A 26668-nucleotide genomic window follows, 5' to 3' on the forward strand; every position below is an offset into this window, starting at 1 on the left:
TTGCGCGCCCAGCTGCTGAGGTGTGAGGCCCGGTGTGGCAGGCGCAAGCCCAGGAGCTGCCTCGTGCGTGGGGCAGGCCCGAGCAGCCTGGTGGTGCGGCATGGCGGGTGCCCCGTGCCTCCCTGCCCTGCAAGGTAGTGCCTCCCTGCCCTACCTGGCGAGGGTTTGCGGCCTGGTGTGGCGGGGCGAGGGGTCCTGCTTGCTGAGGGCAGTGGGATGGGCTGGTCTGCTGCAGGCCCTTCCCACCCCACTTCTCCACCTCGCCCCCCTTTGCCAGGCAGCCCTGCCCTGCCCTGCGCCGTGCCCGTGGCCTTGCCCACCCCACCTCCTGCCTCAGAGAAAAGCAAGAGCTCCCCCGAGAAACACTCCCGTGCCTCCTGCGTCGTCTCTGCTCCAGTGACGCTCCTGTGCCACTGCAGTGTCGTGCTCCAGGATCGCCTCGAATTCGATATGCGACACTGGTCAGGCCGCAGTTGGAGTACTGCGTCCAGCTCTGGGCGCCGCACTTCAGGAGGGATGTGGACAACATGGAGAGGGTCCAGAGGAGGCCACTCGCATGATCAGGGGGCAGCAGGGCAGGCCCTACGAGGAGAGGCGACGGGACCTGAACCTGTTCAGCCTCCACAAGAGAAGGCTGAGGGGGATCTAGTGGCCTGTTACAAACTAGTCGGGGGGGACCAGCAGGCATTGGGGGTGTCCCTGTTCCCCCGAGTGCTACCAGGAATGACAAGAAATGATGGTCACAAGCTGGTAGAGGGTAGATTCAGACTAGACATTAGGAGGCGCGACTTCACTGTCAGGGAGGCTAGGATCTGGAACTAACTTCCAAGAGAAGTGCTGGCTTCTACGCTGGGGGTCTTTAAGAGGAGGCTAGATGTACACCTTGCTGGGGTCGTTTGACCCCAGTACTCTTTCCTGCCATGGCAGGGGGTTGGACTCGATGATCTGCTCAGGTCCCTTCCACCCTACCAACTACGAAACTATGATACAAGCGTCCAGGAGAGTCGCCTGGGAAATGAACAATCGGGTGCTTGTTATAATCAGTATTAAAAGCTGCGTCTGGTTTAGACAGGAGGCCTGTGGGGTTTTTCAGTGTCACAGTAACATGCATCTGTCTCCCTGACGTCGGGTCTGCACGCCGTACCGGGCGCGGTGGCCTTCCTGAGAGTAGGCTGGATCCGATAAAGTCAGCAGCCTCCTCAACAAACACGGCCAGGTTGTGCAATGGCGACAGCCGGGTTGTGCAATAGCGACAGTCTGGGAAGTTTGGCTGTTCAGTGGTGCTGAGCTGCTTTGCCTTGGAGCTGGGCCACCAGGAAGAGGTTGAGTTGTCAGGGGCAGATGCGCCATGAAGTGGGATGTCTCTGACTACCAGGGCTCTGGGTAAAATATTTCTGGCCCTAAACCAAAAGCTTAGCAGCCAGTGCGTAACATTGGATGTGAAGGCCGTGTCTAGCCCTGTACCCAGTTGAGCTGAGCACACGGCTGCAGAGGAAATACCAACCTGTATTTGTTTTGGTTGTGTAGTCTAAAATAGGTACTTGATAACTTGTTCCAGATCAAGGAAAAAGGCACATTCTGTTACGTAACTTGCAGTTAAAAGTAATGCTTGATTAGTTCTGGTGTGCTAGAATTACAGGAAAGGAAATGTGGTCCACAGGTTCATTTTTGTTAGGACAATATGTAATAAGTTAACCTGTGAAACTCACAGAATGGCTGCAGAGCCTTGTATGTTCCTGAGTTCATCAGTTAAGAGACTTGGACAAAACTTGTTTTGTCTTTTCAAGTTATTGTTTTTGATGTCTTTGGAACTTAAAACTATTCTGTCGTGCCAGAGATCACAGGGAGCTTTCCATTGACTTGAGTAAAACAAACATCATTAATGGGGCAGAGGTGCGGGAGGGATTCTTTTTTGTCCTGAACCTGAGTCAGGGTTTTTGTGAGCGAGGTGCTGGGCTCTTATGTCTACTGTGTAGTGCTGCTACTGGCTGCCCAAATGGGGGTAGATATTTAAGCTAGCATGTGAAAAACTATGGAATTTGATACAAGGGAGGGCAAAAAGGTTTTATTTGGTCCCTTAAACTGCTCTGAGGAGGAGTTTCCAGCAGCCGTTGTAAGGGCTGTACCCACTAAACCCACTAAAGCAACCTCATTCCTTCCACGTTCTGTGAGTGGTTAAGAGAGCACCTAATCAAGTCCAACTTTTTCCTTTTAAGCCGAGGGCAGAAATTTAAAGATTTAGTAGTTTTCTCTGTTTTTATAAAGATGCATGGGGGCTTTAGGATTCTAGAATCTGTGGTGGCAGGTTGTTCTATTATCCTCAAAGGAAGCACTGGCATTGACTTACCAGTATCAAAGTTCCTGAATACAGGTTTTGTACATTATACTTTCAGAGGGCCCAAGAATAAAAGTTGTTTAGGAGGGAACAAAAGATTTGGGGGAAGCAGACATTTTATTCGCAGATAAGATGTGCCACATTTTGCACTCTTGTGCTTGTGTTTAGTTCCTTTGACAGATGTAGATTTCACTGCCGCAGTTTAGCAGAATATAGGCTTATGCCTTAGCTAAAATAAATTTTATTTAGGATAGAGTTGTTTCTCAGGAGTTACTTTGTTTAACTTCTCTTGGGCTCCTTCACTTTGTGCTTTTTTATTAGACAGGAAAATATGGAGAAAATGTAAACCGATGGGTTTTGCTTGTACAGACTTGTTCAGAGATGATGTGCTACTCATAACATTTGTATGGTGCTCACTCTGTTTCTGCCTCATGCGTCTTATTTTTCAGAGCTTGTTCAAGAGCTGTTGAAGAGAGATGCCCCATCCAACATTCCTGAGATAATTGACAAACTATTCTCTGAAATAGAAAACGTGGATAAGGAGGCAGAGGATGAGATTCAGGAGGCTGAGGTAGAAGGCCAGGGACTGTTGGATCCCAAAGCTGGATATTTAAAAACAGTCTATTCTTACAGCCAAGGTGGAGGCGAGCAGTACTTACTGCAGTTTGAATGCTCACTGGCTGGTGCAGATAATGAGTCATCATAGTACTGAGAATCAATGAGAACACTTACATTTTTGCATGTTTTACTTATGTTTTGTATAACTATAGAGCATACAGTATAACATTTCTATTTTTCCATTAGCACATTTGAAGAAAGTAGAGGTGTTTCTAAAAAAATGATGTAAATATTAAAATAGTAAACATTAGCAACTGGCAAGTAGGGGATTCCACCTGTCCTTCAAAATGATATGTATTAATTTTTTTAAATTCTGAGGCAAAATGTCATTATTTAAATTTCAGCATTACTGACATATGAATGAGATGCTCTTTACTTTTGAATCTAACGCTGCAAAAAGACTAAAAAAAGCACAATATTAAAGTAAATGTAGAAAAGACTAATGAAGATGTTAAAATTGTAAATACAAACACTCCAAAATTGCAATATAAAAACACTGAAGTTTTCTTAGTAAAAATCTTTTACGTGCTTCACATTGATTAGTGATTACTAGTCATAAGTTTAAATCTCCACCTAAATGATAAACTGTAGATGCATTGTAAATGAGTTAATACTTTTGGAGTCTTGGCTTTTTGATTGCTTATAGTTCACACCTAATCGAAATAGAAGAAATAATTGTGTAAAAGCTTATAAATTCAGGTTTTGGTTTTTCCCCTCCTCCAAAATCCCAGTTAAGGATGATTTACAAATAAAGATGCACACTTCTCCCATTTTTAAATATCCCTGTCAAAATCTTGCTGGGAATGTTAGCACACAAAGATTTTGTGAACTTCATTGGAAGTTCTCAAGAAATTGGATAAGCATCAGATATACATGATTCAGGAGTAGCATTCATGGGTCAACCTCTTACATCTAGAGGTTGACCCTTGCAACCTCCTCCAGCCCTATTATGCAATGATGTACATAAGGGAGGTGAAGGCATCTTGGTTGTTTCCAGCTGCAGCCCTGCTCCCTCTTATAACATGCTACCTTTTGGATGCCTGTTACCTAACCAAGCTGCTAGTGAAACTTTTGCTTCAGAAATACTTTATATAAATATATTTTTCCTGTTAGGTTCATAGATTTTTATAATCCAAAGCCAGAAGGAACCGTTATTATCCCCCATGTAACCTGACCTCTTGCATAACATGTGTCATACAATTTTACCCAGCTATTGTATCGAGACTGTAACTCCTAGTTGTGCTAAACCATGTTTTTAGGAAAATGCCCAGTCTCAATTTTAAGACTCAAAACGATGGAAATTCGTCACATCTCCTGGTATGCTGTTCCAAGGGTTTTTTTCCCCCTTCTTTAGAATTTGCACCGTGCTTCAAGTCTGAATTTGTCTAGGTTCAGTTTTTAGCTGTTGTCTCTTGTCTTAGCTTTGCCTGCTAGATCAGGGGTTGGAAATGTTTTCCAGGGGACTGGAATGACTCAGCTGAGATCTTAAGTGTGTGAGCTTTAGGACCAGACTGCCTCTGCCACTTCTTCCTGCCAGCCAACTGTGGCACAGCACAGGGAGAGCCCCTACTGCCAAATGAGACCTGGCCCGCAGGCTACAAGCTACTGATCCCTGTGCTAGGTTAAAAGAATCCTGTACTGTTGGAAATCTTCCATGGAGGAACTTGCATACCCCAGTGAAGTTGGCTTTTAATCTTCTTTTGTATAAACTACTGGTAAATAAATTAACCTCCTTGAGCTTTGCATTATAAGGCAGGTCTTTCAGACCTGAAATCATTTTTGGAGCTTTCTTAAACGCTTTTCAATTTTTTTTAACATCCTTATTAGGCTTTGAAAGATCCCAGTAAGTTAGTTGTTTGTCAGTAGCAGTGAATGTGCTATTGCACACATCTTATCCGCTTGTGAGATTTCAGCTTAGACAGATGGGTCAGGTCAAGTCATAGATTGAGAGGGTCAGGAAAGGACTTGTCAGAAATGCATGTAAAGACAATTGAGTGAAGTGACAGATGAAATCTTTTCAAGAAGATGCTTTAATGAAACAAAACAAGACTTTGAATGTTTCTCATGTCTAGCATTTCATATACAGAATTTCATATTCTGTACAATTTTAAATTATGACTGAAAGCACTGATGAAAAGAAGGCATATGTAGTGATAGGGTATGCTGCCATCTATCATATGTCTGATTAGATCATTTTAGTTTCTGGTCATAACACTCTTTTGATTTATTTAGGCATAAATATTTACCTAATTTATTTTATTATAGAAAAGCCCACAAAAGCTCAGATGTGAACTAGTATCTAAACATGCTATGAAATACTTTTGAAACTAGAATGTGTAACTCATGCTAGCTGAAAATCTTCTGAAATTATCATAATTATACAGTATCATCCTTGTTTTTAGCACAGTAGAGTTCACGTTGTCCATATCTTACGCCTGTTTTATTCAAATCACTATTGTAGATTAATTTCTGGAGCCAGTTAGTTCATGTAATAGTTTCTCAAGAGTCTCTCCGCTTTTGCCTCTGCTTTAAAAGAAATAAACATACATACTTACGCAGATTCTTTGAGATGTCATACAGGAAAGATGGCTGTGTTTCTAACAGTAAATTCAAGTAAGCCTTAAAAGCAGACCAAAAGTGAATTCTATTCTGAGTGAATTTTCCTTCCTCTCCTAGGTTGAAGAATGTTCAGTAAACCTGTGGAACTGGGCTGTGACCAAGCGAATGGGATCAGTTATCAATGATGAGCAAAGAGCTAAATGTATGTATGTATGTATGTCCTAGACTTCAGTTCTTTTATAGTCCAGAGTGAAATGAAAAAACTTTCTGATGGTACTTGTCGTTAACTTTTTATGTAATAAACATGCATGTATCTTTTCTGACAAGAATAGGCAAGGCACCATGCAGCTATTTTAGGTAATCAGTTCAAGAAGGATAATTCCAGTTCAAGAATGTTCCACTGGTGATACAGAGTTCATATTCCAGCTCTTGTATTAGCCTCCTTCCTTGCTGCTGGTAAAGAGGAAAGAAGCTGTTATCAGCTATGACCAGAGGAAAGAAGTTGTGATCTGCACTGTCCCATGCTCTGTTAAGTGGTGGCTTTGCTTTTGGAAATAATTCATACCAGTATAAATATCTAGACTGTGGAGGTATAGTGATACAAGCCAGTATAGTAAAATTTGTTTAAGCAAACGCTAAGAACATTTTGCTCTTACTTAATGTGAGCTAATGGCCCTGTCCTGTAATAGCCAGTACTGGCAGACAGGAGAAGTAGGGTTTAAACTCCCTTGGTACCCCCATCCTCTCCTGCTTTCTATGCTGGTATTTGGGACCACAGGTTACTGGAGGAACTAGATGGCGATTTCTTAAGGCCATTGGCAATAATATTTGCAAACGTGAAGATGACATGTGAGGTCTTAAGATAGCTAGTGAAGGGCTATCATATTGACTGTCTTTAAAAGGGGAGACCAGAAGGCTCTGTAGTTAGCCTTATTTTAATTACTATAGGAAATTATAAAACATTTAATTTGTAAATGTTTGGAGAATGAAGGGGTGCTAGCAAATCAAAGCAAACATGGATTTTTTTTAAGAACAAATCCTGCCAAATCAAAATGTTTCAATTCTTTAGCAGGGGAAAGAGGTTTAGTGGATAAGCCTTTTGAGACAGTCCCATGTGCCATTTTGATAAGCTGGAGAAATGTAGGCTAGACAGAATTCGTGTTAGGTGGGTTTAGAACTGGTTGAATAACTGCAAGCAAATGTTGAATTAATCCCATGTTAGACTGGTAGGAGGTCTCAGGTGGGCTTTCATAGGGATCTGTTTTGAGTATTGTTATTTTAACGTTTTGTTTAGCAACTTGGATTAATGAGTAGAGAGAATACAGATCAAATTTTCAGATGTCATAAAACTGGAAGGGGTTGTGGACACTTTGGAAGATAGGATTAAAATTCAAATGGATGGGTCATAGACGACAAAATGAAATGCATCAAAGGCAGATGTCAGATGCTACACCTAAGGAAGGAAAAACAAACACCCACAACCAGAATGGGGATCACTGGCTTGCCAGTAGCTGTATCAAGAAAGAGCTGGGGATTGTCTTGGATCACAAACTCAACAAGAATCAGCAATATGATACTGTTGCAAAAAAAAAGAAAAAGTAATGCCATTTTGGGTTGCATTAACAGAGGCATTGTGTGCAAGACACAAGAAGTGCTGTTTTACTCAGCATTGGTTAGGCTTCAGCTAGAGAACTGTGTTCAGATTTACGAAAGAATATAGAGAAACCAAAGAAGATTCGGAGTGGAATGATGAGGATAATAAAGGGATTGGAAGCAAGTCCTGTGATGAATGAGGGAACTAGGTGTATGGTTAGTTTGGGGAAAAGGAGATTGAGCAAAGGACATGATAGCAGTTTTCAAATATATGAAAGCATGCCATAAAGAAGATGGAGAAAAATGGTTCAAGGCAGTAATTTTTTTAAAACTGCACCAAAACATTTAAATTAAATATCAAGGAAAAATAAAACCTTAACTGTACAGCAGTAGAAAGATGGAACAAACTGCCCAGGGAAGTGGTAGTAGCTCCTTCCTTGGGGTTTTTTAGGAAGAAGCTGGATCTGTCTAGGATATTTTAGGAATGGTGAATCCTGAATTTGCACATTAGATAACACTTGAGGTCCCTTCCAGCTCTGTGATTCTATCTGTTCCACTATTTCTGCCCTAGGAGCTTTACTTTTAGAATCTGAGTTATAAACATACTACAGGGAGGGATGGTCCAAGGCAAAGGGGAGGGAAGGAGCTTTGCATAAAATTTGTGACTGGTGCAAGATATATTTTCCTCAGATCTTGTATCATAGTTAAGGGAGACCTTCAAAATATTAAAAAAAAAAATTGGGTTGTCATTTTTTTCATTACTTCTTTCTCATATAGAAAGATGTGAAAAAATGCTCTGTGTATTTTTACTTTAGAAATATAAAGGATGCTAATCTTGTCTGCTTTTGTTTAGCTGGAGGGGATTTTGGAATTTTCAGGATGAGTTAATTTAAGCACTTGCATTGTCACTAAAATGCTATAGGCTTATTTAAAGACTTTATCCCAAGTGTTCATTAATCATTTTTTATAAGAAAGTATTAAGAAAAATACATTTTAAATGCAGCTTTAAACAGCCTGGCTAAAATTCACATACTGTCTTTGCTGGTGAAGTTTTCTATCTTGTATCTCTTATGATTTTATAATATCATAAATTTTCCAGGTACCACAAAAGTTTCACACAATAGATAAGACCTGAAACTATTATATAAATATAAGAAAAATAAATAAAGATCTTTCAGGCTTTCTTTTACATGTCATAAGGAAACAAAAAGTGTACCAATCCTATTTTTGCAGGTCTCCTTTAGTCAGGGTCAGTCCTTGAATGGGGAGACCTACCCAGAGAATTAGTGGTGCAGGAATCTGTGTAATTTGGTAAGTAACACATTTGTCTGGTCAGTACTGAACCAGTGCTCCAGTATTGCACTAGTGTATGCTGTTCTAGATTTTGCCACCTTCTAATTGAGGCAGAACAGGTCCTACATACTCATAGTTACTAAGCTCTAATCAGCAGAGGTTGTGTTTTCATGTGTTTGGTACATTGCAAAACATGCTGCTACTTTTAGCGATAATAATAACAATAATAATAGATACAATTGTGGTGTAATTCAGTGTCCACTGTTATGGATAGTTTCCTGTTCTAGGTATGGTCTGCACTGTCTTCTGATGGTACTTTTGGCATAACTAAGGTTGGGGCTGCTTTGCAGCACAAGCCTTGTGGCCATCAGAATGTTCTGCATCCAATGCAGAATGAGGTTGAAGTGTTCTCCAGAAGACTTCAACTTCAGTGAAGTCTTCTCCAGAGTTTATACCCATGTAGGGGCTGGGGCCTTTGGCCTTGCATACATGGAATCTAATTCTACCCTCATGGAAGTGAAGGGTGAAATGTGTGTTGACTGTAGTTGGAACAGGCTCAAGTCTCACATGGCATGAACAAATATTACTCTACATAGTTTGCAGAGGATAAATTTTTACAGGTGGTTGTTGTCAGTAGCGCCCTTCCATACAGGTTTGGTCTTGGATGTTGCCTGGAGTGGAACTGGTAATCCATAGCAGATTTACACTCGGAGACCTGCACTTGAGAATGTCAATACTAAGCTCTTGTGCTGACTTCCAGTTTACTGTAGTTATGTGGAACAGTCGACACACACAACATTGCTTAGGTAGGTAGGCTTTTGGTAGGTTATGTTTGCCAATAAATTATCACTTCTTATTGGTGAAGAAGTAACTTCTCTTAGTTTTTACCTTCATAAGGACTGAAAGGGGAGAAGTGCCCCTCCCAGTTATGTGTATACATTGTTTTCTTGCAGTACGCCATGTTGCTTGTAGGCTAGCATTGCTGTGTGAAGATAACAGTTCCTCGGAAGAAACTGTGCGAAGGCAGATCCTGGTAAGTAGCTAAATAATATGAGCATAAGTAGAACAGTGGATCACAAATGGAAATCTTGGAATGGTATTTGCAGGTGGTAGTGTCATTCAGGAAAATGAGTGAAATACATACCTTGAATTTCTGACGAAATGCTAGGGGTGGGCTTATATCATCATAAGGACATCTGGTTCTCCCACCATAGCGAGGAGTTTTTAGGAATGCTGTTATAAATCTTGCCTTCTTTAGTAAACCTATAATGAACAGTTCATCCTGTAGTGTGAAACGGAGCTTCTGAGGTCTTGCACATATCAACTAAGAGCATTACCTTTCTGGTATCAGTCCAATAAAATGTTAAAAAGTTAATTGACTTTTTGTTTTGGCATCCAAATGAAATCTGTAAGTCTTCTTGTGCCGCATCAAAATGAATGGAACTGTGTACAAAGAGAGGCAACTGTTAAATTAATTGTAAAGGCTGCAGCATTAAGTACACGTACAGACATGATGACAGCCAATATCAACTGGTTTGGAAGTTGATGAATTTTCAGAAGACATATTTTATTTTTATTTTTTAGATGACCATGAAGACAGGAAAAGGGTGGGTGGATACTGGAAAAGCTGTCCTTGCTGACGGTTTTCTTGAGATTGCTATAAAAGTAAGTTTCTGCCTAGTTCCAGTCTCTTGCGAATGTGCCTGTTTGTACGTTTAACAGGTGAGTAACAGCTCCTTGGATGATTGCTTTGTTTTCCAGAGTATAGAAAACCTGTACACCAGATTAATGAAGAGGAGTAATGGGGAAGCGGATATACATGTGCACAAAGCTGATGTGGAGAAGGACCTGTTCAAAGTGCTGTCTTACCAGGCTGAATCAGTATGTGTCCTGACCAGTTTTCTGTGCGTGTCACCAGCCTTGGAGTGATTGGATGGTGAAAGGAGAGCTCTGACCCACTGGTTAGCAGTGTGAACTCTGGTCGTCAAATGAAAAAAAAGTTTACTTAGCTTTGCTTTGCTATAAGGTCTCAGATTTGATCTGTGCCCTTAATGTTGCAATTATGTAAATATTCTTAATGTTCCCTTTAGATGGGTATCTCTGCTAATTTATCACAGTCTTCTCTGTAGTGTTGTTTAGATACTCTCTTAAACACTTGTTTCTCTTTGATTTGGCTAGCAGGGGGTCTTTATAAAGCAGCCAGCTATCTTTTTGAGTCTTAAATTAAGTACACTCAAGGAAGCTCTGTGTTGCATTGTCTGAAGAAGCAAGATATGTGAGGTTACTTTGGAACCTGGGTCCCCTAGAATCCATGGTTGAACAGCATATTTTTATGAACATTGGTTAATTCACAGCTATTCATCTTTGTGCCAGTATTCTGCAGCTCAAGTACCACTATCTAAGGAGTAGCTGAATAATACTGAAGTACCATTATTTAAGAGGTGGCTGATAAAAAGCTGCACACAGGAAGGCATTTGCAGTGCATAATAATTTGATTGAACCTACGAACTCATGAACATTACAACAGATTCTAGTACTCTTACAAACCACTAGACCAATGGGGGCAAACCATTTTGGCAGGCATGCCACAGATTAACCCTGCATCCTCCCAAGTGCCACTCCAGTCCTCTTCCCCTGCCTGATCTTCTGCTCTAGTTTCTTCTCCCAGTCCTGTGCTCCTTGCCTGATCCGGTCCTCTACTTTCCTCTCTCTTTCCCTGTACTCTCTGCTTGACTTGCTGCTTTGCTTTCTGCTTTTTTTGCCACAGCATTGCCCGTCCCCTCCCTGATGTCTGCCCATGTCATTTGTGGCACCTGTGCCACAGTTTGCCCGCTCATGCATTCATTAGATGGTGATCTTGAAATAAATGCTTTGCATTTAGGCACATGCACACATGGTGTTTTAGTGTAAGGCTTGTAACAGCAGGGGAATCAATGTTGCTAACTCTCATCATTTTATCAATTATGGCATATATGTGGGCCTGTCCTTGATGACTGCTTGTAAGGTGCAGCTGGTACAGAACATAGCAGCCTACCTTCTGATGGGGGGTGGGTCACTGGGAGCCCATAACTCCAGTGCTTCAGAGTCTGCATTGACTCCCAGCAGCTTTCTGGATGTAATTCAATGTGCTGGTTTTGATTGACAAGGCCTTAAGTAGCTTGTGTACCTAAGGGACTACCTTCTCCCTTATGGCATATCGTAATCCCTACAGTCAGCTAAGGACATCCTTCTGCAAGTATCATCAATGTGCCAAGTTCACAAACAAGTGGGAGGTTGTTTTTGATAGTCGCCCGTCAGCTCTGGAACCCCATCCTCTTGCAGCTTACCAGAGCCTGAGCCTGGACATCTTCAGGAAGTGCTGTAAGACTGTACTGTCTGAGCAGGTGTTTAGCAAGCAAGGCTAAACTGGATTATTGTTTAGGGTTTTTGTTTTATAAATTATCTTAATAACCTGTTACTTTTACAAGTTATTTTGTTTTTCCTGCTTTGTTATTTTCTTCATCTGGTTTATAAATTTGCTGTCTTCTGTAAGATGCCCTGAGACCTTGTGAGGAAGGTGGCATATAATCTGATAGTCTCATGATATTTTAATGGTGTTCTCAAAGAAGTGAGAATCAGCTTTAATTAAAAAAAATCTTTTAAAGAGAAAAACATTAAAATTAGTCATGACTGTACTCTAAAGAGTGAAAAGCAAATGAGACATCCCAAATATACATAGAAAAATCTTGTGATTTATAAAGCAATCTAATAATGATTTTGTGCAGATTTGTCTGGATATTTTTGCATCAAAAATGCAGTTTTAGCATTTGAAGGAAATTATCATGTTAGTCCTTTCTGTTCACACTAATTTTGGGGTAGGAGAGTGTCTCTTCATGTTTTTATAAAATGCCCTTGTGCTACTATATAAGAAAACCTGCTAGCAGGATGTTAAGTATAGTTTTCTCATGATACACTTTCTTAGAGGAGCAGGATATGTACTAAATGATTTTGAAGACAAATTGTTTAACAGTTTATTGGCACATCTGTTGCTTTCTTAGGCTATTGCTCAAGGGGATTTTCAAAAGTCAGTGATGTGTGTGCAGCGCTGCAAGGACATGTTGATGAGGCTGCCAAAAGAGGTCAGTAAAATCACTTTTCCTGGGCCTTTCCAAAAGTTTGAAAATGTCTTGTTTCTTGTTTAATGTATTACCAAGCAACTGATGCTGTGTGAACTTCTGAAAACCACTGTGAGACTGTTCCATGTGCATCTATTCTGTGCCTTTTCCTTGTTTTTTATGCATTGTTAAAGATATGTACATGAAAATACCAGCTTTATTTCTCTAAATATAGTTTCATAGTTTCTAGGGTCAGAAGGGACCTGAACAGATCATCAAGTCCGACCCCCTGCCCTGGGCAGGAACGCGTGCTGGGATCATAATAGCCCAGCCAGATATCTATCCAACCTCCTCCTGAAGACCCCCAAGGTAGGGGAGAGCACCACCTCCCTCGGGAGCCCATTCCAGAGCCTGGCAGCTCTAACCATAAAGTAATGCCTCCTGATATCAAGCCTGAACCTACTCTCAATCAATTCGTGGCCATTATTTCTTGTTATCCCCAGTGGTGCCTGGGGGAACAGAACCTCACCTACTTTCCGCTGGTCCCCCCTGGTGAGTTTATAGATGGCCATCAGATCCCCTCTCAGTCTTCTCTTGTGGAGGCTGAATAGGTGAATCTATTCAGCCACCACAGATAGACAGCATCCACCTCGATGCCCGCAGCCAAGGACTTGTTGACCTGGTCGTAAAAGGGAACAAGGTTAGTCAGGCAGGATCTGCCTGCAATTTCCCCCGTGTTGGTTGTCCTTGAGAATTACCTCCCGTGCTGGGCCCCTGCAGATGTGCTCTTTGATAATTTTCTCAAACGTCTTCCCAAGGACTGAGGTGAAACGAACTGGCCTGTAGTTACCCAGGTCCTCCTTTCTCCCCTTCTTGCAAATGGGGACCACATTGGCCCTTTTCCAGTCCTCTGGTACCTGGCCAGAGCACCACGATCACTCATACAGCCATGCCAGGGGTCCTGCTATGAACTCCGCCAATTCCCTCAGTGCCCTCGGATGAAGAGCATCCAGACCTGCTGATTTAAACATGTCCAGCCCCTCCAGAAGTTCCCTAAGTAGATCATCCCTGACCCTAGGCATGCGTTGTGTCCCCTGAGCCTGTCCGTAATCCTAGTGGGGGAGTTGTCCCGGTCCGTGCTCAGAATGCTCAGAAATATGGAGGCAAAGAACTCGTTGAAGAGATCAGCTTTTTCCTTTACTGCAATCGCTAGATTGCCAAGCCTGTCCTGTAGGGGCCCCACATTACTTGGTGCCTTCTTCTTACTCCCTATGTATTTGAAAAAGGACTTTTTGTTATCCTTAATTTTGGTCGCCAGCCCTAGCTCTGTCTCTGCCTTGGCCTTCCTAACCGCCTCCCTGCAATCACAAGCAACGGAGGTATAATCCTCCTTGGTGATAGCCCCTTGCTTCCACTGATTGTATGCCACCTTTTTTGCCCTCAGGGCCTCCTGGATGCCTTTACTGAGCCAAGGGGCCTTTTTAGCACTTTTGCCCCCTTTGGTTTGCATTGGGACTGGCTCCCTCTGAGCCCCTGCTGCTTATTTTATAAATAAAATAGAAAACATGCAAATAATCCTGACCATTTTCATGTTACACAATTCCACTGGTCATAAAACAGGAGAATAAGGGCTCTTGCTGCTTATCCCTCACCTGATATTACAGTTATTTCTTCAACAACAAATTGTGATGTCCAACACAGTTATAAATTAGGTGAGGAATAAGAAGTAGGACCAGGCAAACTTCTAATCTGCTATAATCCTGTTTTTTTGCAAATTACCTTGTTAATAAGGAATGAAGACAAATTAGATAGCAGAGGCAGAAATGCTTCTAAATATAATGTACATGTAAGCTAAGGTATGACCTTACAGCATGTCAGCTACTGTAGTAGCTGCCAGAGTTGCATGCTTCTTCCCCATTGTAATTGTAAGGTAGCTGGCCCATCAGTGGACATAGATTTCATAGACATTAGGGCTGGAAAGGACCTTGGAAGATCATCAAGTCCAGCCCCTCACCCGAAGGGCAGGAAGTGAGCTGGGGTCATAGGATCCCAGCAAGATAAGCATCCAGTTTTCTCTTGAAGGTGTTCAATGCAGGTGCTTGAACCACTTCCGATGGCAGGCTATTCAAGACCTGGGGTGAACTAGCTCACATTTGGTTAGTGTAAGATAGTACACATGCCAGCAGCTCCTCTATCTTAGGTAATGCCGTATACATTTACATTCTAGTTTACTTCAGGTTAGTTTGTTTGCATGCCCCGACTTTCAGTCCTGATCTGCACCCTCCACCTTCATATGTATCGAGTTGTTTTTTCTGCAGTGTTCTTATGGCACAGACAAATATCTAATTGGAACTTGTTTATATGCAGCAATGTTCTTCTTTATTTGATAGTTTCTTTGCAGAGGTAGAACCCTAGTTGGTTGACATCAGATTGTTTCATACCGTGATTGTTCTTTTTTACTTTTGTGTATTTTAGCAGTACCCTTTCCTAATTCAATATTTGAAATACATTTGTGATGTTTTGTTCCTTTTTATTAAGTAGGTGATAAAGTCTGGAGCGACAGGAGAAAGCTGAAATAAAACATTGGGAAGTGAAATGCAGTATTGTACATATTGTAATTGGCTAGGATTAATTGGTTTCTGCAGTCCTCACCCCAACCCAGTCAGAGTATCTGAGTGCTGGTAATTCACTTGAGGAGGTTCTACTTTCATTCTTATAGCAAAGGCAAAGCTGCAGTCCTTGGCTGAATTGTTACCATGACTCACTAGGATCTTTGTGTTGCTACTATTCATTTCATTTGAAATGAGTTGCATGCTTTCGAACTAAACTCCTCCATTAAATAATGTTAAACCTGGTGTCTAAGGAATTCACAATTCACAAACCACAGGCACTGAAGCAGAGAGGAAAAGAGTTTCTCTTCATAAAAGATGTGATTTGCATTTATTTTAAGTAGGAAATAATAGTAATTAGAAGGATGAGAGAGAAAGAAGGAGCAAGCCGTTATTTTGACCTACAGGATGAAATCTCAGGAGTGCATCAATCATATGTAGTTTAGAGGATTGTTGCTGGTGGGAAGAGCTAGTGATATGGCTGATATAGCCAGCCAGCTATTCAGCCATTCATCTGAGAAGCAGCTTTTAATTAATGCTTGCAACTCCTCTGTTCCAAGCATGTTAGTGGAGAAGATGTATGCCTCCAGAGCAGTGATTTTTCAATCAGGTGTTGTGACACCCTGGGGTACCTTGAAATCCTTTCAGGGGTGCTGCAGGGCACCATGTGGTGTTAATACTGTTAGGTGTGTAAACACTATTCACAAGATAAAGAGAGGTAAGTAGCCATGTTAGTCTGAGGTAAGACAGAAGGCAGGTAGATTTGTACCTTGTAGAGTAAGTGCTAGTATTTCTCATATATAACACTTGTATAATATATAATTGCATGCTAATATACCTAATGCTATACATCTGTAATTTAGTTTGTAAGATGCAGGTCTACCGTGTCTTCTGTCTCTCAAGATAAACCCAGAGGTTCCACAGAGGAATCTGTAGTATTGAAAACATTCTCACTTATGAACTTTCTGAGTTATTGCAACAGACTATTTTTTCAATTATTTTTCTGTAGTGAAAACAAAAATGAAAACTAAGAGCTGGCATTTTCTATGGGGTGGCTTGAGTAGAAAATGCTTGAGAACCACAGCTTTAGGGTTACATGAGGGATCCTACCTTGCTGGACACTGTACCTGCAGGGTTATCAACAAGTTAAATTATCTTTTGAGGCGGAAAATCACAGTTTTCCTTAATGTTGTGAAGCATTTTGGAGTCTGCTTCCATGAGTGACCATTCTCTACTTGTACACTGGCAGGTGACCTGTGCTTTTCATGCCTGGGTGCAGGAAGATCAGAAAGAGATTTGTGTGTAGTAAGATAGGATTTTGCATGGTGGTGCTGTTGGCTTCACTGGAGAGATTCCTTTGGGTTCCTACATAGCACTTACAAGAGGCAGTGTTTAAAGCTGGGAGAAGAAGTTATTCCAAAGACGAAGTTTTGTAAATGCTAACAGTTTATTTGCACTTGATTTTTGTTCTCACTCTGATTAGCTGATAACATTTGCAGATAATACTGAGGAGAGATTTTGGTGGACAGACACCTTCCTCACAGAGAAGCTGGTGAAGCAGCAGTGGTCTGAGTAATCACATAAGACTGTATCTCCCCAAATCATGCAGAACAATGGTTCCTGGTTTAATCCAAAAGAAAATCACCCCCTTTCTTCCTCCTTCGTACTCTGCCTCCCCCGTCCTTCCTACTCCTGAAAAAACCCAAAAAACTATTGTGGATATTGTGGAGGAGTTGTTGCCTTCTTCGTTCAGTCTTTTAAAAACACCTCTTTTGGCTTCGGGACATTCTTGTGCCATGCTTTTGGACAGGTTTTGTTATTTTTTAAAATTCACTTCTAGTTCTCCATTTTTTCCTTTTGTATCCTAATTTTCTCTCTTATTTCTTTCCAGTTCTTTTTCAATGATTCATGTGAGCTACAGTATGCTTGACCAGTTCTGCTGTTCTGTATGACCTTGGGAGACTTATTTATGTTGCTTTATTTTTTCATAGCTCAAGACACCAATTTTAGTCGCGTTCCTTCACCTACCTGCAAAATCTGCTCCAATAGTAGTAGATATAGCTTTGATATAAAAGGTGTTTTAACTGTGTCTGGAACTGAGCTGCCATAGATCTCAATAAGCTCCTTCCAGAACAGAAAAAACATTGTTTTTATTTGCAGACTTGTTACCTGTCCATCCTTTGCTATAACTTTGGAGTGGAAACATATGAGCAGAAGAGGTACGAACAGAGCTCCTTCTGGCTCAGGTAATGTGAAAAGAAAAACTATGTGAAAGGCCTATTTCTGAGAAGAAAAAAAAATGTGGTTGAAGAGTAGAAAAAGGGAAACCCAAAATATTTTTAGTTTTGGGATTTAATAAAAAAAATGGAAAACAATGAAAAATAAATTTTTAAAAATAAAAATTCTCATTGCTTAAAAAAACAAACCATTTTTTCACAAAAATTGAGAATTTTCAACAAGCTCTGGTATGAAATTAATTAGTTTAACACTCTAGCTGCCAGTCAAAGCAGAGCTTTATGCTGGTAACTCTCCATTTACAGGCACATTCTTAAATTTATATTCTGTTGCCTCACTTGCAGGCCACTGCTTCACATGGATTTTCATGTTTCTAAAAGGGGCCTCCTTGAATGCAGAAGTTATATTAATTGTTCTCCTTAGTTGCAAGCAGACTGCTTAGAGATGCAAAGAGAACCTGATGTAGGAGGACTGTTTCCAGCTATTGTGCCTTTCGTAATGCAATGGTATATTGCTACATTTGAAGGGAAATGAAAGTGTTGAAAAAATGCTGAAAATTTCTGTTTTGCCAGTATTACATCTATTTGCTGTAAATAGTCTTTGATTTTTTTTTGAAAGGAGATGCCTAACTATAAGCCCTAATTATGTTATTGGTGAAAGTTACCTTGTTTCATGTATTAGTTCTCCTTGCTTTAGTGCTCTCAGTCACATTCACTGGCACAGAGCAGCTCCATAGCAGGCTTGGATACCTTTTCTGCCCACCTGCTATCACAAGTGACTTTGAGTTATCACATTGTTGATAAACTAGAGAGGATCCAGAAAATAGCAACAAAAATTATTAAGGAACTGGATTTATTGGGATGAAAGATTAAGTGAGTTACGTCTGTCTATTGTGGCTAAATGAAAACGTGCTAACTACCTACAAATACTTTATGGTATGTAAACTCTGTGGTGGGAAAGGAGGTTTCAGAAGTGAGTAAGTTAAGGTGCAGGGAAGTAATGTATGAAGATTAAAGAAGAAAAGGAAAATTCAGGCTCTTAGGAAAAATCCTCCTCAGAAAATTAGAAACACTGTTTTTTTAAAATGACCCTTATAAGAAGAAATCAAGTTGATGGTGTTCTTTCTAGTCCCAAACATTAAAGTTGTATATGTGGAATCAGGGAAGGTATGTAGCAGTGTACAGTCTTAATTAAGGCTGATAGTTTGAGCACTGCTTGTTCTCTTTCTTGTAGTAGATGGGGCACTGAGTGCAGAAAAATGCCCCTGAGAAAATCTGAGTATGAAATCAGTCTTCCACAAAATACTAACATTTTCTGGATAGAATGATTTGGCACCCTCTAGTGGGGATAAGGTTATCTCATAATGAGAATATTACCAGATCTGGAAACAGATTCCCAGCAGGACTGTTTTTGTTTTTAAATCCCTAGTTCTCTCTTTGTACCATTCATGTACCACTTGTTACAGAGCTTTACTTCTCTGGTGTTAACCTCCAAGCCCTTCTGTGCTGTGTTTAGGATTTTTGGAAAATACTGGGAATCAAGTATTCTAGGTTCTGTTTCTGGCTCTGCTGCTGACTTAACTGTAATCTTGGCCAATATTACTTGATCCTCTGTGTCTTAGTTTTTTCATCTGCCAAGTCAGAATGGCTGTCTTTACCTACCTTAGAAGTGGGGAGCAGGTCAGGCAGTATTTGGAACTTAACTAAAATTGGAGTATAAAGGTCCACAAAAGACTGATTTAAGTCACAGGGCTTTACCACAAAATGCCTAGTCTGTAGTAGATGCCCTTGTGCACATTCTTACTGTATGGTATGTAAAAGCAAAAACCATGGTAGCTTCCTCCTCTTTCATTAAGTCAGTAGGCTACCATGAGTTAGTTTCCAAGTGCTGCCAGGCAAGATCATGCAAGTGGGCAGTTACTGGAGTACAGCTGACCTGCAGTAAAGGCCCGCTCTTTCTTAGTCATGATAATTTTTTTGTATGTCTGTAATATATTAGGGGTGTCAGAGATAGGAACTATATCATCTGGCCCCATTGCTGCCTGATTTTTTCTGATTCTAGTTTTCCTTTATCAATGGTAGCCAGAGCTATGAAATTGGGAAGATGGATAAGAGATACTCTACTGGGCAAGAAATGCAGGTAAGAAATATATATAGTTAGAAGCTTCTGAACTACTAATGTATCAGTAGGAAGATGTAATTACTGTCATCACTTTAACCTTACTGTGTAGCACACATTGTCTCCACAAAGCCTGTCTGCAGTGTGCACAACTGCACCAGAGGATCTCAGTCATGATTTTCAAAAGTTCCTGATAGCTAGTCTGCAGAATTGAAGTATCATTCAATTGATACGTCATCAGATCCCGGGTGCAGTCAGAGAGAGCAGAAATTGAAATTACAGCCTTAATCACATTTGCATTTAGGTTTTTATACAGATAAAATGTTAGTACATTGACACTCTATACCAGCTAGCATCTTTGGAGAAGAATTGCAGCAGAACCCAGAGCACTTGTATGACTGCTGTTAGAGTACTGTGTCCAGCTGTGGTATCCACACTTCAGGAAGAATCTGGAAATAATGGGGACATCAAAGGAGAGCCATAAAAATGGACCCTGTCCTAGAAAGCAAGCCTTTATAGGATAAAGCTTAAAGTTCAACTTATTTTTGTTATTGGAGAGACATTTGGGAGGTTACTTGATGACCTGTATTGTGTATTGGAACTGCATATGGAAAGGGATGATAGAGGAGGACTTTTCAGCCTTGCTGACAAAAGCATAACAAATGCCAGTGGTGGGAAGATGAAGTGAAGCATATTCAACCGTAATATCAGAACATGTTTCCCAGAAATGAGGGTAGCCCTAAAACTGGATACCAGGGAAGATGGTGAACTACTACTGCTTACAGTTTTTAAGATAAAAGCAGATGCATTTCTAAATGAGATGCTTTAATTTAATTTCTGGGACAAACCTTAAGGCCTTTTTATGTGAGAACTGGGGATGCATAGTCGTGGTTGTCCATTTGGCTTTGGAATCTGAGAGTCATGGGCCTTGTGGAGAGCAGGGTTTCCTGTATTTCCATCAACATACTTAAGACTTGAGGCTTGGCATAAAGGCAGTGATTATAACTACATTTTATGCTCAGGGTTTTAACTACTTGTATGCAGGGGTCAGGAAGAATTATCTCCCTTGATGCCCAGTTGGCAAAATTCAGTGTGTGCACGCGTGTGTGTGTGTATGCATGTGTGTATTGGGGAGTGAGGTCAGCCACATAGGAGATTAGAATATTGGATGGGATGGACTGGTGCTCCAGGGTGAATTGTTTTTTTCAGATGCCTACCTGGTGTATCTTGCTCAGGTGTTCAGCATCATTCTGATAACCAGATTTGGGGCCAGGGATGAAGTTCCCTGCAGGTCCCATACATGGAGACTTTTGCATTTTCCCAGTTCTTCTGAAACATAAAGGCTTGATTTGCTGGCTAGGATTATCTGGGTATGTTTCACGCAGGGCATGTCTACACATGCTTTTATGTGCACCTAAACTTAATATGCATTTGTCTAATGTACATCAAGGCGATTTAGACATACGTCTATACCTGCACACACTAAGGCGTATTAAGGAGGTGTGCGAACCGACTTGGAACTAAAGTTAATTCCAAGTCATTCGACATACAGAGCATTAATGTGCCTTAGTGCAGCTACATGTACATTAAGGTGCTTTAGCTATTTGTGCCTAAATTTGCAGGTATCAAATTTAGGTGTGAATAGCCTAAAATTGTGATTTTAAGGTGCCTTAAGGGTGTGCATGTTTAGACCCGCACCCTTAATGCGTCTTAAAAATGGCTAATATGCCTTAAATCAGCACGTGTAGACACGTCCCCAGTTCTCCTCTTCTCTGCCTGTCATGCACAGAATTTTTTTTTCTGAGGATTGAATTGGTTTAAATAACTAGAGGGATTGGGCTCACTATAGGAGGAGCTGCATGAAACTTAATGGTACTTGGTATACCGGAGGTCAGATTCAATGATGTACTAATTTTTTTGGCCTTTATCTCTATGACACCAAGAAGCTTTGTCTTTACTGGGAAGAGTGGTCATGGAAAGTCAGATATTGTGAATACGTGTTAGCAGAGTCTGACCTAAATTCAGCCTTTTCCTTAGGGCAGATCAACACAGAACTTGACCAAGTAAATAGAGCTAAAGGTTCTCTGAATCTTCACTAGGAAGAAGGTCAAGTATAGGTCAGACTTAGCCACCAGCATCTCGTGTTAAGACAGCCTGAGAAAATACATGGATGCAATTATTTATGTAGTCCTTAGCATCCTCAATCAAGGAACAACACGTTATGCTAGGTCTTTTACAGCCAATTAGTAAAAACACAGGCCTTTGGCCTATAGAACTTCTTGTCCAAACATTTATGTTCCAGCTTCTCATTTTTCAGCCCTTTGTGCAGTATTCAGGTGCCATTCATGGTTATTCTGCTTAAATATACATTTTGTCCTTTTTTCTAGGCTAAAGTGCTGCGGTTATTAGCCACTGTCTACTTGGAATGGGATTGCAAGGTGTATCAAGACAAGGCTCTGCAGGCTATAAGCTTGGCTAACAAGGTCGTAACTTCCTGTAATGTCTAATCCACACAATAGCTAACTTCTTTCTGGTCTGTTTGCCTAATAATGGAATGTGATAAATTAATCACTAGAGTGTCTCAGTTGAAATCGGGGGAGTTGCATCAGAGGTAACTTCGACATTGAGTAATAGCTGTGTTTTCTTTACATCAGTTGTCATATTCACAAGGTCATATTGCGCTGGTGGCTCTTGCTATAAAGCAGCACTGCTGAGTTTACAAGTTATGCATCTGTTCCTGCTGTTTATTTCCATCTGTAATGGACTCCTATTGATGATGATGTGGCTGGCACTTTTCTGGCATATACCCAAGAAAGCTGCATGTGTTAAGTGGACTTCAGTAGCGGTTCATGTGAGATTTGGAAACTTGGCTTTTCAGATGCCAGGCTGGGAAACAATAAAACATTGGACTTGCAGAAATTTTCTTTGTCAGTTAATTTCATGCTTCTGTCCCATCAGATTAACTGGTACAAATTAAATCATGGTAGCATTGGTCTTTGGTTAACCATCATTTACCATTAAACCATCATTTTCATTATCTTTTGCTTAAAAAAGGATTTATAAGTTTAAAATGCTCTTGATTGTAACTAAAATCTGAAATCCAAATTTGTTGTGAGCGAATATTCTGGAAAGATCAAGGTGGTGAGTGCTCTATTTAGGTTTTCATATGGTACTTATTACCATAGTACTGAGTGCTTTTCAGTCTTCTGTACAGTCTTCCCTCCCTTACAGCATTTCAGTGAGGAAGGGAAGTACTCTTCGTCTTCATCTTACACAGTTCAACTGAGGCACAGAAAAAGACTAAGTAACTTACTTGAGGAAATCTGTGGAGGAGCATGGATTTGAACCTACCATTCTGACTAGTGCCCCTGTCCATCCTTTTCTGAGTGTATTTTCAATGATGTGGAAAACTACGAAGGAAATTTTATGTTGGCTTCTGAATTGCACAGGACTGTAGGATACTGTTTTCACTGTTTCTATGCATTACAGTGTTAAGGGAATTTCTGTAATTCCTTCATTATGATTAAAATTGCACGGCACCAAAATCCCAACATAATCATTGAGTATTTCGGATTTAGTCACGTTGACTATTTTCATAGAATATTTCACCAGGCTTATGAATTATGGCAGCTCTGAGTACTAGTGAAGCTGTGGCATTTTGCAACTCTCGTGAAAATAATAATCCTCCCCAGTGTTCCAAAGTCATTCCATGCACAGTTCGTCATTGTTGTTTGAGCTGTCTGGTTCTGTAAGCATGTTAGAGTCAGAATTACTAATTGGTTGGAGGGAGCTTGACATAGTGGAAAAAGGCCCAGGACTGAGCATCAGAAGACCTGACTTAAACCACAGGCAGGGGACAAGCTAGTTTGGCTTCACTGCAGACTTTCAGGCTCTCTCTGCTGTTGTTTGGAAGTGCTTGAAGACGTTTGAGTGGATCCAGCTACATCAGATTTGTGTTTTGATTTTGAGTTGTCCTCAGAATCTTTTTGGTAGCATAAAATTAAGAAACAGAATAAAAATATAGACATCAAGTTTGTCATGAGTAATTATCACCTTCTAGGAGGAAAGGTTACACTTATTATTTATGGCCCTATCACTTCAGAAACTTAAGCTTAGACTGGACAGTACTGTAAGTTGCGAGGACTCTAATAGGATCTAGCTAAAATTGTTCTTTGAGTTCATAAACAATTTGGCTGTCCAAAATAATGCTTTTGTTTCTTAATGTGCAGTAGAATTTGCATCCAGCTGGGTTTTTCTTGAAAATTCAAATCCTTCTGAAAAGTGGAGCAGCTGATGAAGACCTCAGTACAGGTATCACAGTTCTGTGTTTGATTTAGAACAGGATCATAATATTCCATGCCCAAGAAACAAGGCTAAATGTTGTTAGGGCAGGAGCAAAATTACCGCACAGTCTACTTCAGGCGAAAGGGACTTAATTTGCCAAATGTCACAGTCTGGTTTTAGGGTATGTGTGATGTGGAAATCTGTTTGATATTACTATAGCATCATGGAAACATTGCTGCAATGAAATTTTGAGTTGGAAGAAAAATGTATTTTGTAGTCGATTGAGAGTTTAAATGCATTTCCCCAGGGAGGACAAACCCTGGAGCTTGTGAGAACTAAGGGATAGGACAGATGCAGCAGTGTAAGCAGTGAAGAGTGAACCTGGTATCAGTTACTGAAATAGTCCTTCCTGGTAAAGGATGAGGCACAGTTTCAGGGAGAAACATAAAGAGGAAGCTTACACTATTGCTGCCTGTTCTGCCCTTGTTCTGAGTAGACTGAGGACTTATGTCCCAGAGCTGTCAGCTTGAAACTCTTCATTAGTACCAAATTAGAAACAGAAGTGAAAACATGAAGAATGAGAAGTCAAGGGACATGAATGAGCAGTTCATTTTCCTTGATGTGTCAGTAATCTTTACTGTTCCCTCTTTCTAGCTGTTGCTGAAATTATGTATCACGAAGTATCTTTAGATTTCTGCTTGAACACTGCTAAGATGCTGCTGGAACACAACAGGTAGCGGAACCTTCTTATCCCCTGTATCAGAGGGAAAACACATTGATTTTCCAAGATGAATGATTCCTCGCTATTTGAAATAATGTTTACCATCAAATAACAGTGAACAAGTAAAGAGGTGCCATGACTGAAATTTTCAAACAATATAAAGCATTAAGGCTAGTTTATGAAAAACTTGCAATTTACAAGTCTTTAGAACCACATCTCCTTTTAGAGATGGAGAGGTTATTCACTGTGATTTTTAGCTTTTTAAAAAAAACTTTAAAATATTTTATGTACATAGAGAGAGGAGAGATGGGTGGTATTCTCTGGTTTGTTAAAGTCTCTTTGCACTGTGCACTAACTGCCAGACAAAGCCACTGGAGAGTTTTTCACAGGCAAGAGAATTTTTTGCTAGTGGAAACTGGTAGAGCAGGGTGTGCCATCTTCTGTACCAGCCAGCCACTCTACTTCCCAGCATAGGTGGGTCAGGGCCGTGCATATCAAGAGCATGCCATGCCATAGAGCATCCTGGGAGGGAGACATGGTATGTCTTGTTTTCTGTTGGCATGAATATGATTCTCTCCATTTAGCTGTAACTTGTGCTGGTGGGCATCAGCAGGATTTGAATTATGAGACTGTGACTGGCTGCCTACCAGTTTCCCTCCAAGTTGTCCAACCGCTGCTCAGAAAGAGCGAGCAATCCAAGCCCCTGTAATGGTGGGGGCTTTTTCAGGTGATGTGATACTGCTGTTTAGGGCCTGCTTTAAATTTTCTTTACAAATTTCTCTTGTCAAGTCTGCCTACTTCTCAGATTTGGCAGCACTATTGTGCAATGGACCGCGGGATATTTTGGTTTACAATAACTTGTGTTTGTTGCTCATCTGGCACGTCTTCAGACACTGATGGGGTGTATTGGCGGCTCAGAAGAGTAGGGTGATATTTTATTGTGTTCAAATTATGAAACTTGAAGCTTATGTTTGAAGGTTATGTCTGGCATTTGTTTCGCTTGTTTTCCTAGCTGTTCATTGAGAGCATGCCTGAAAAAGCAGGGCCAGAGGTAGACCTCTGGCAGACAGCAAAAAAGCTAAGATGGACCAACAAAGGCTTTTTGGGGCAGTTCCCTCCAATCTCTTTATACTGTTCTCTGAACTGTGTCAGCTTGAGGACATTTTAATTTTTACTCAAATATAAAACAGCCCTCACAACTAGAGTAGGGAAAAAAGTCCATTGTCTTATATTCATCTACAAAGCAGAGGGGAGAGCAGGCAGCTGCTGTGGATCTGAGCCTGGCCCTGAGCCCAGGTCGGGGCCAGAGTTGGACCCACAGCAGCCTCCTGTCCTCACTCCATTTACCTTCTGCAGCTTCTTGTCTCCAGCTTGGGCTGGGGTCTTTCCCAGGATGAAGTAGCATTGCCGGCACAACACTGCTGCATAGCAGGGCAAGGGCTGAGCTTCCACGTGCAGTGCTCCCAGATACAGCCTGAGTCTGACGAGAAAGGGGAGCAGGGAGAAGGGAAGAGGCAGAAACTGCAGAGAGCAGGGGGACAAAGGGCAGAATGAGGGGAGCAGGGGGGGAAGAGGCAGAGACTGCGGAGCTGGGGGTGGGGGGTACAGGTGGCTGGTGGGGGCAGAAAGGCTGCAGGGGGAAAAGTGGGTGGGGCAGAGAGCAAAGGGGCCACCTGACACCCCCCCACACACACACACTTCTCCCCCACTCCCAGCCACTGCTTTCCCTGCTTTAGCAGTGGGAGAGGGGATTCAAGACAATCCTCCAGTACTTAGATTCTATACCTGGAAATTATAACAAATTTATACATTTTCCATATATAGAATCTAATTATTGGGGACCATCCTATATCCAGGGCTGTCTTGTATTTGAGTGCATGTGGTATCACTTCTATATTCATATCCTGAATCTGTGATGCATTCCATGACAGTAGCCAAGATACTGTGTACAGCTTTAGACCCTCTCCTGGTGTCGGCTGGATCTTTATCTTGATACAGTTAGTTCTTAGTTCATAGTGCTTAGGGTTGGAAGGGACCTAAACAGATCATCAGGTCTAACCCCCTGCCCCAGCCAGGAATGACTGCTGGGGTCATAATACCCCAGCCAGATATCTATCCAGCCTCCTCTTGAAGACCCCCAAGGTTGGAGAGAGTACCACCTCACTTGGGAGCCCATTCCAGAGCCTGGCAGCCCTAACAGTAAAGTAAT

At 41.2% G+C, this 26668-nt stretch overlaps 1 protein-coding gene across 1 annotated transcript in view; it reads left to right on the forward strand.

The window, feature by feature from the left end:
* The first annotated feature begins 29 nt into the window (after positions 1–29).
* The window catches only part of TEX11 (testis expressed 11), an 88399-nt gene continuing 61760 nt past the window's right edge, over positions 30–26668 (forward strand). The window contains exons 1-12 of the mRNA XM_019521251.1: positions 30–134; positions 2785–2906; positions 5630–5714; positions 9352–9431; positions 9983–10063; positions 10160–10279; positions 12436–12516; positions 17262–17347; positions 19418–19475; positions 21842–21940; positions 23687–23765; positions 24393–24471. Coding sequence (XP_019376796.1) covers positions 101–134; positions 2785–2906; positions 5630–5714; positions 9352–9431; positions 9983–10063; positions 10160–10279; positions 12436–12516; positions 17262–17347; positions 19418–19475; positions 21842–21940; positions 23687–23765; positions 24393–24471 — 1004 coding nt within the window. The 5' untranslated portion in view covers positions 30–100. The remainder of the gene's footprint in view (positions 135–2784; positions 2907–5629; positions 5715–9351; positions 9432–9982; positions 10064–10159; positions 10280–12435; positions 12517–17261; positions 17348–19417; positions 19476–21841; positions 21941–23686; positions 23766–24392; positions 24472–26668) is intronic.

This window comes from Gavialis gangeticus, unplaced genomic scaffold (genome assembly GCF_001723915.1).
Source record: "Gavialis gangeticus isolate Ggan-Ray unplaced genomic scaffold, GavGan_comp1, whole genome shotgun sequence".
NCBI lineage: Eukaryota > Metazoa > Chordata > Crocodylia > Gavialidae > Gavialis > Gavialis gangeticus.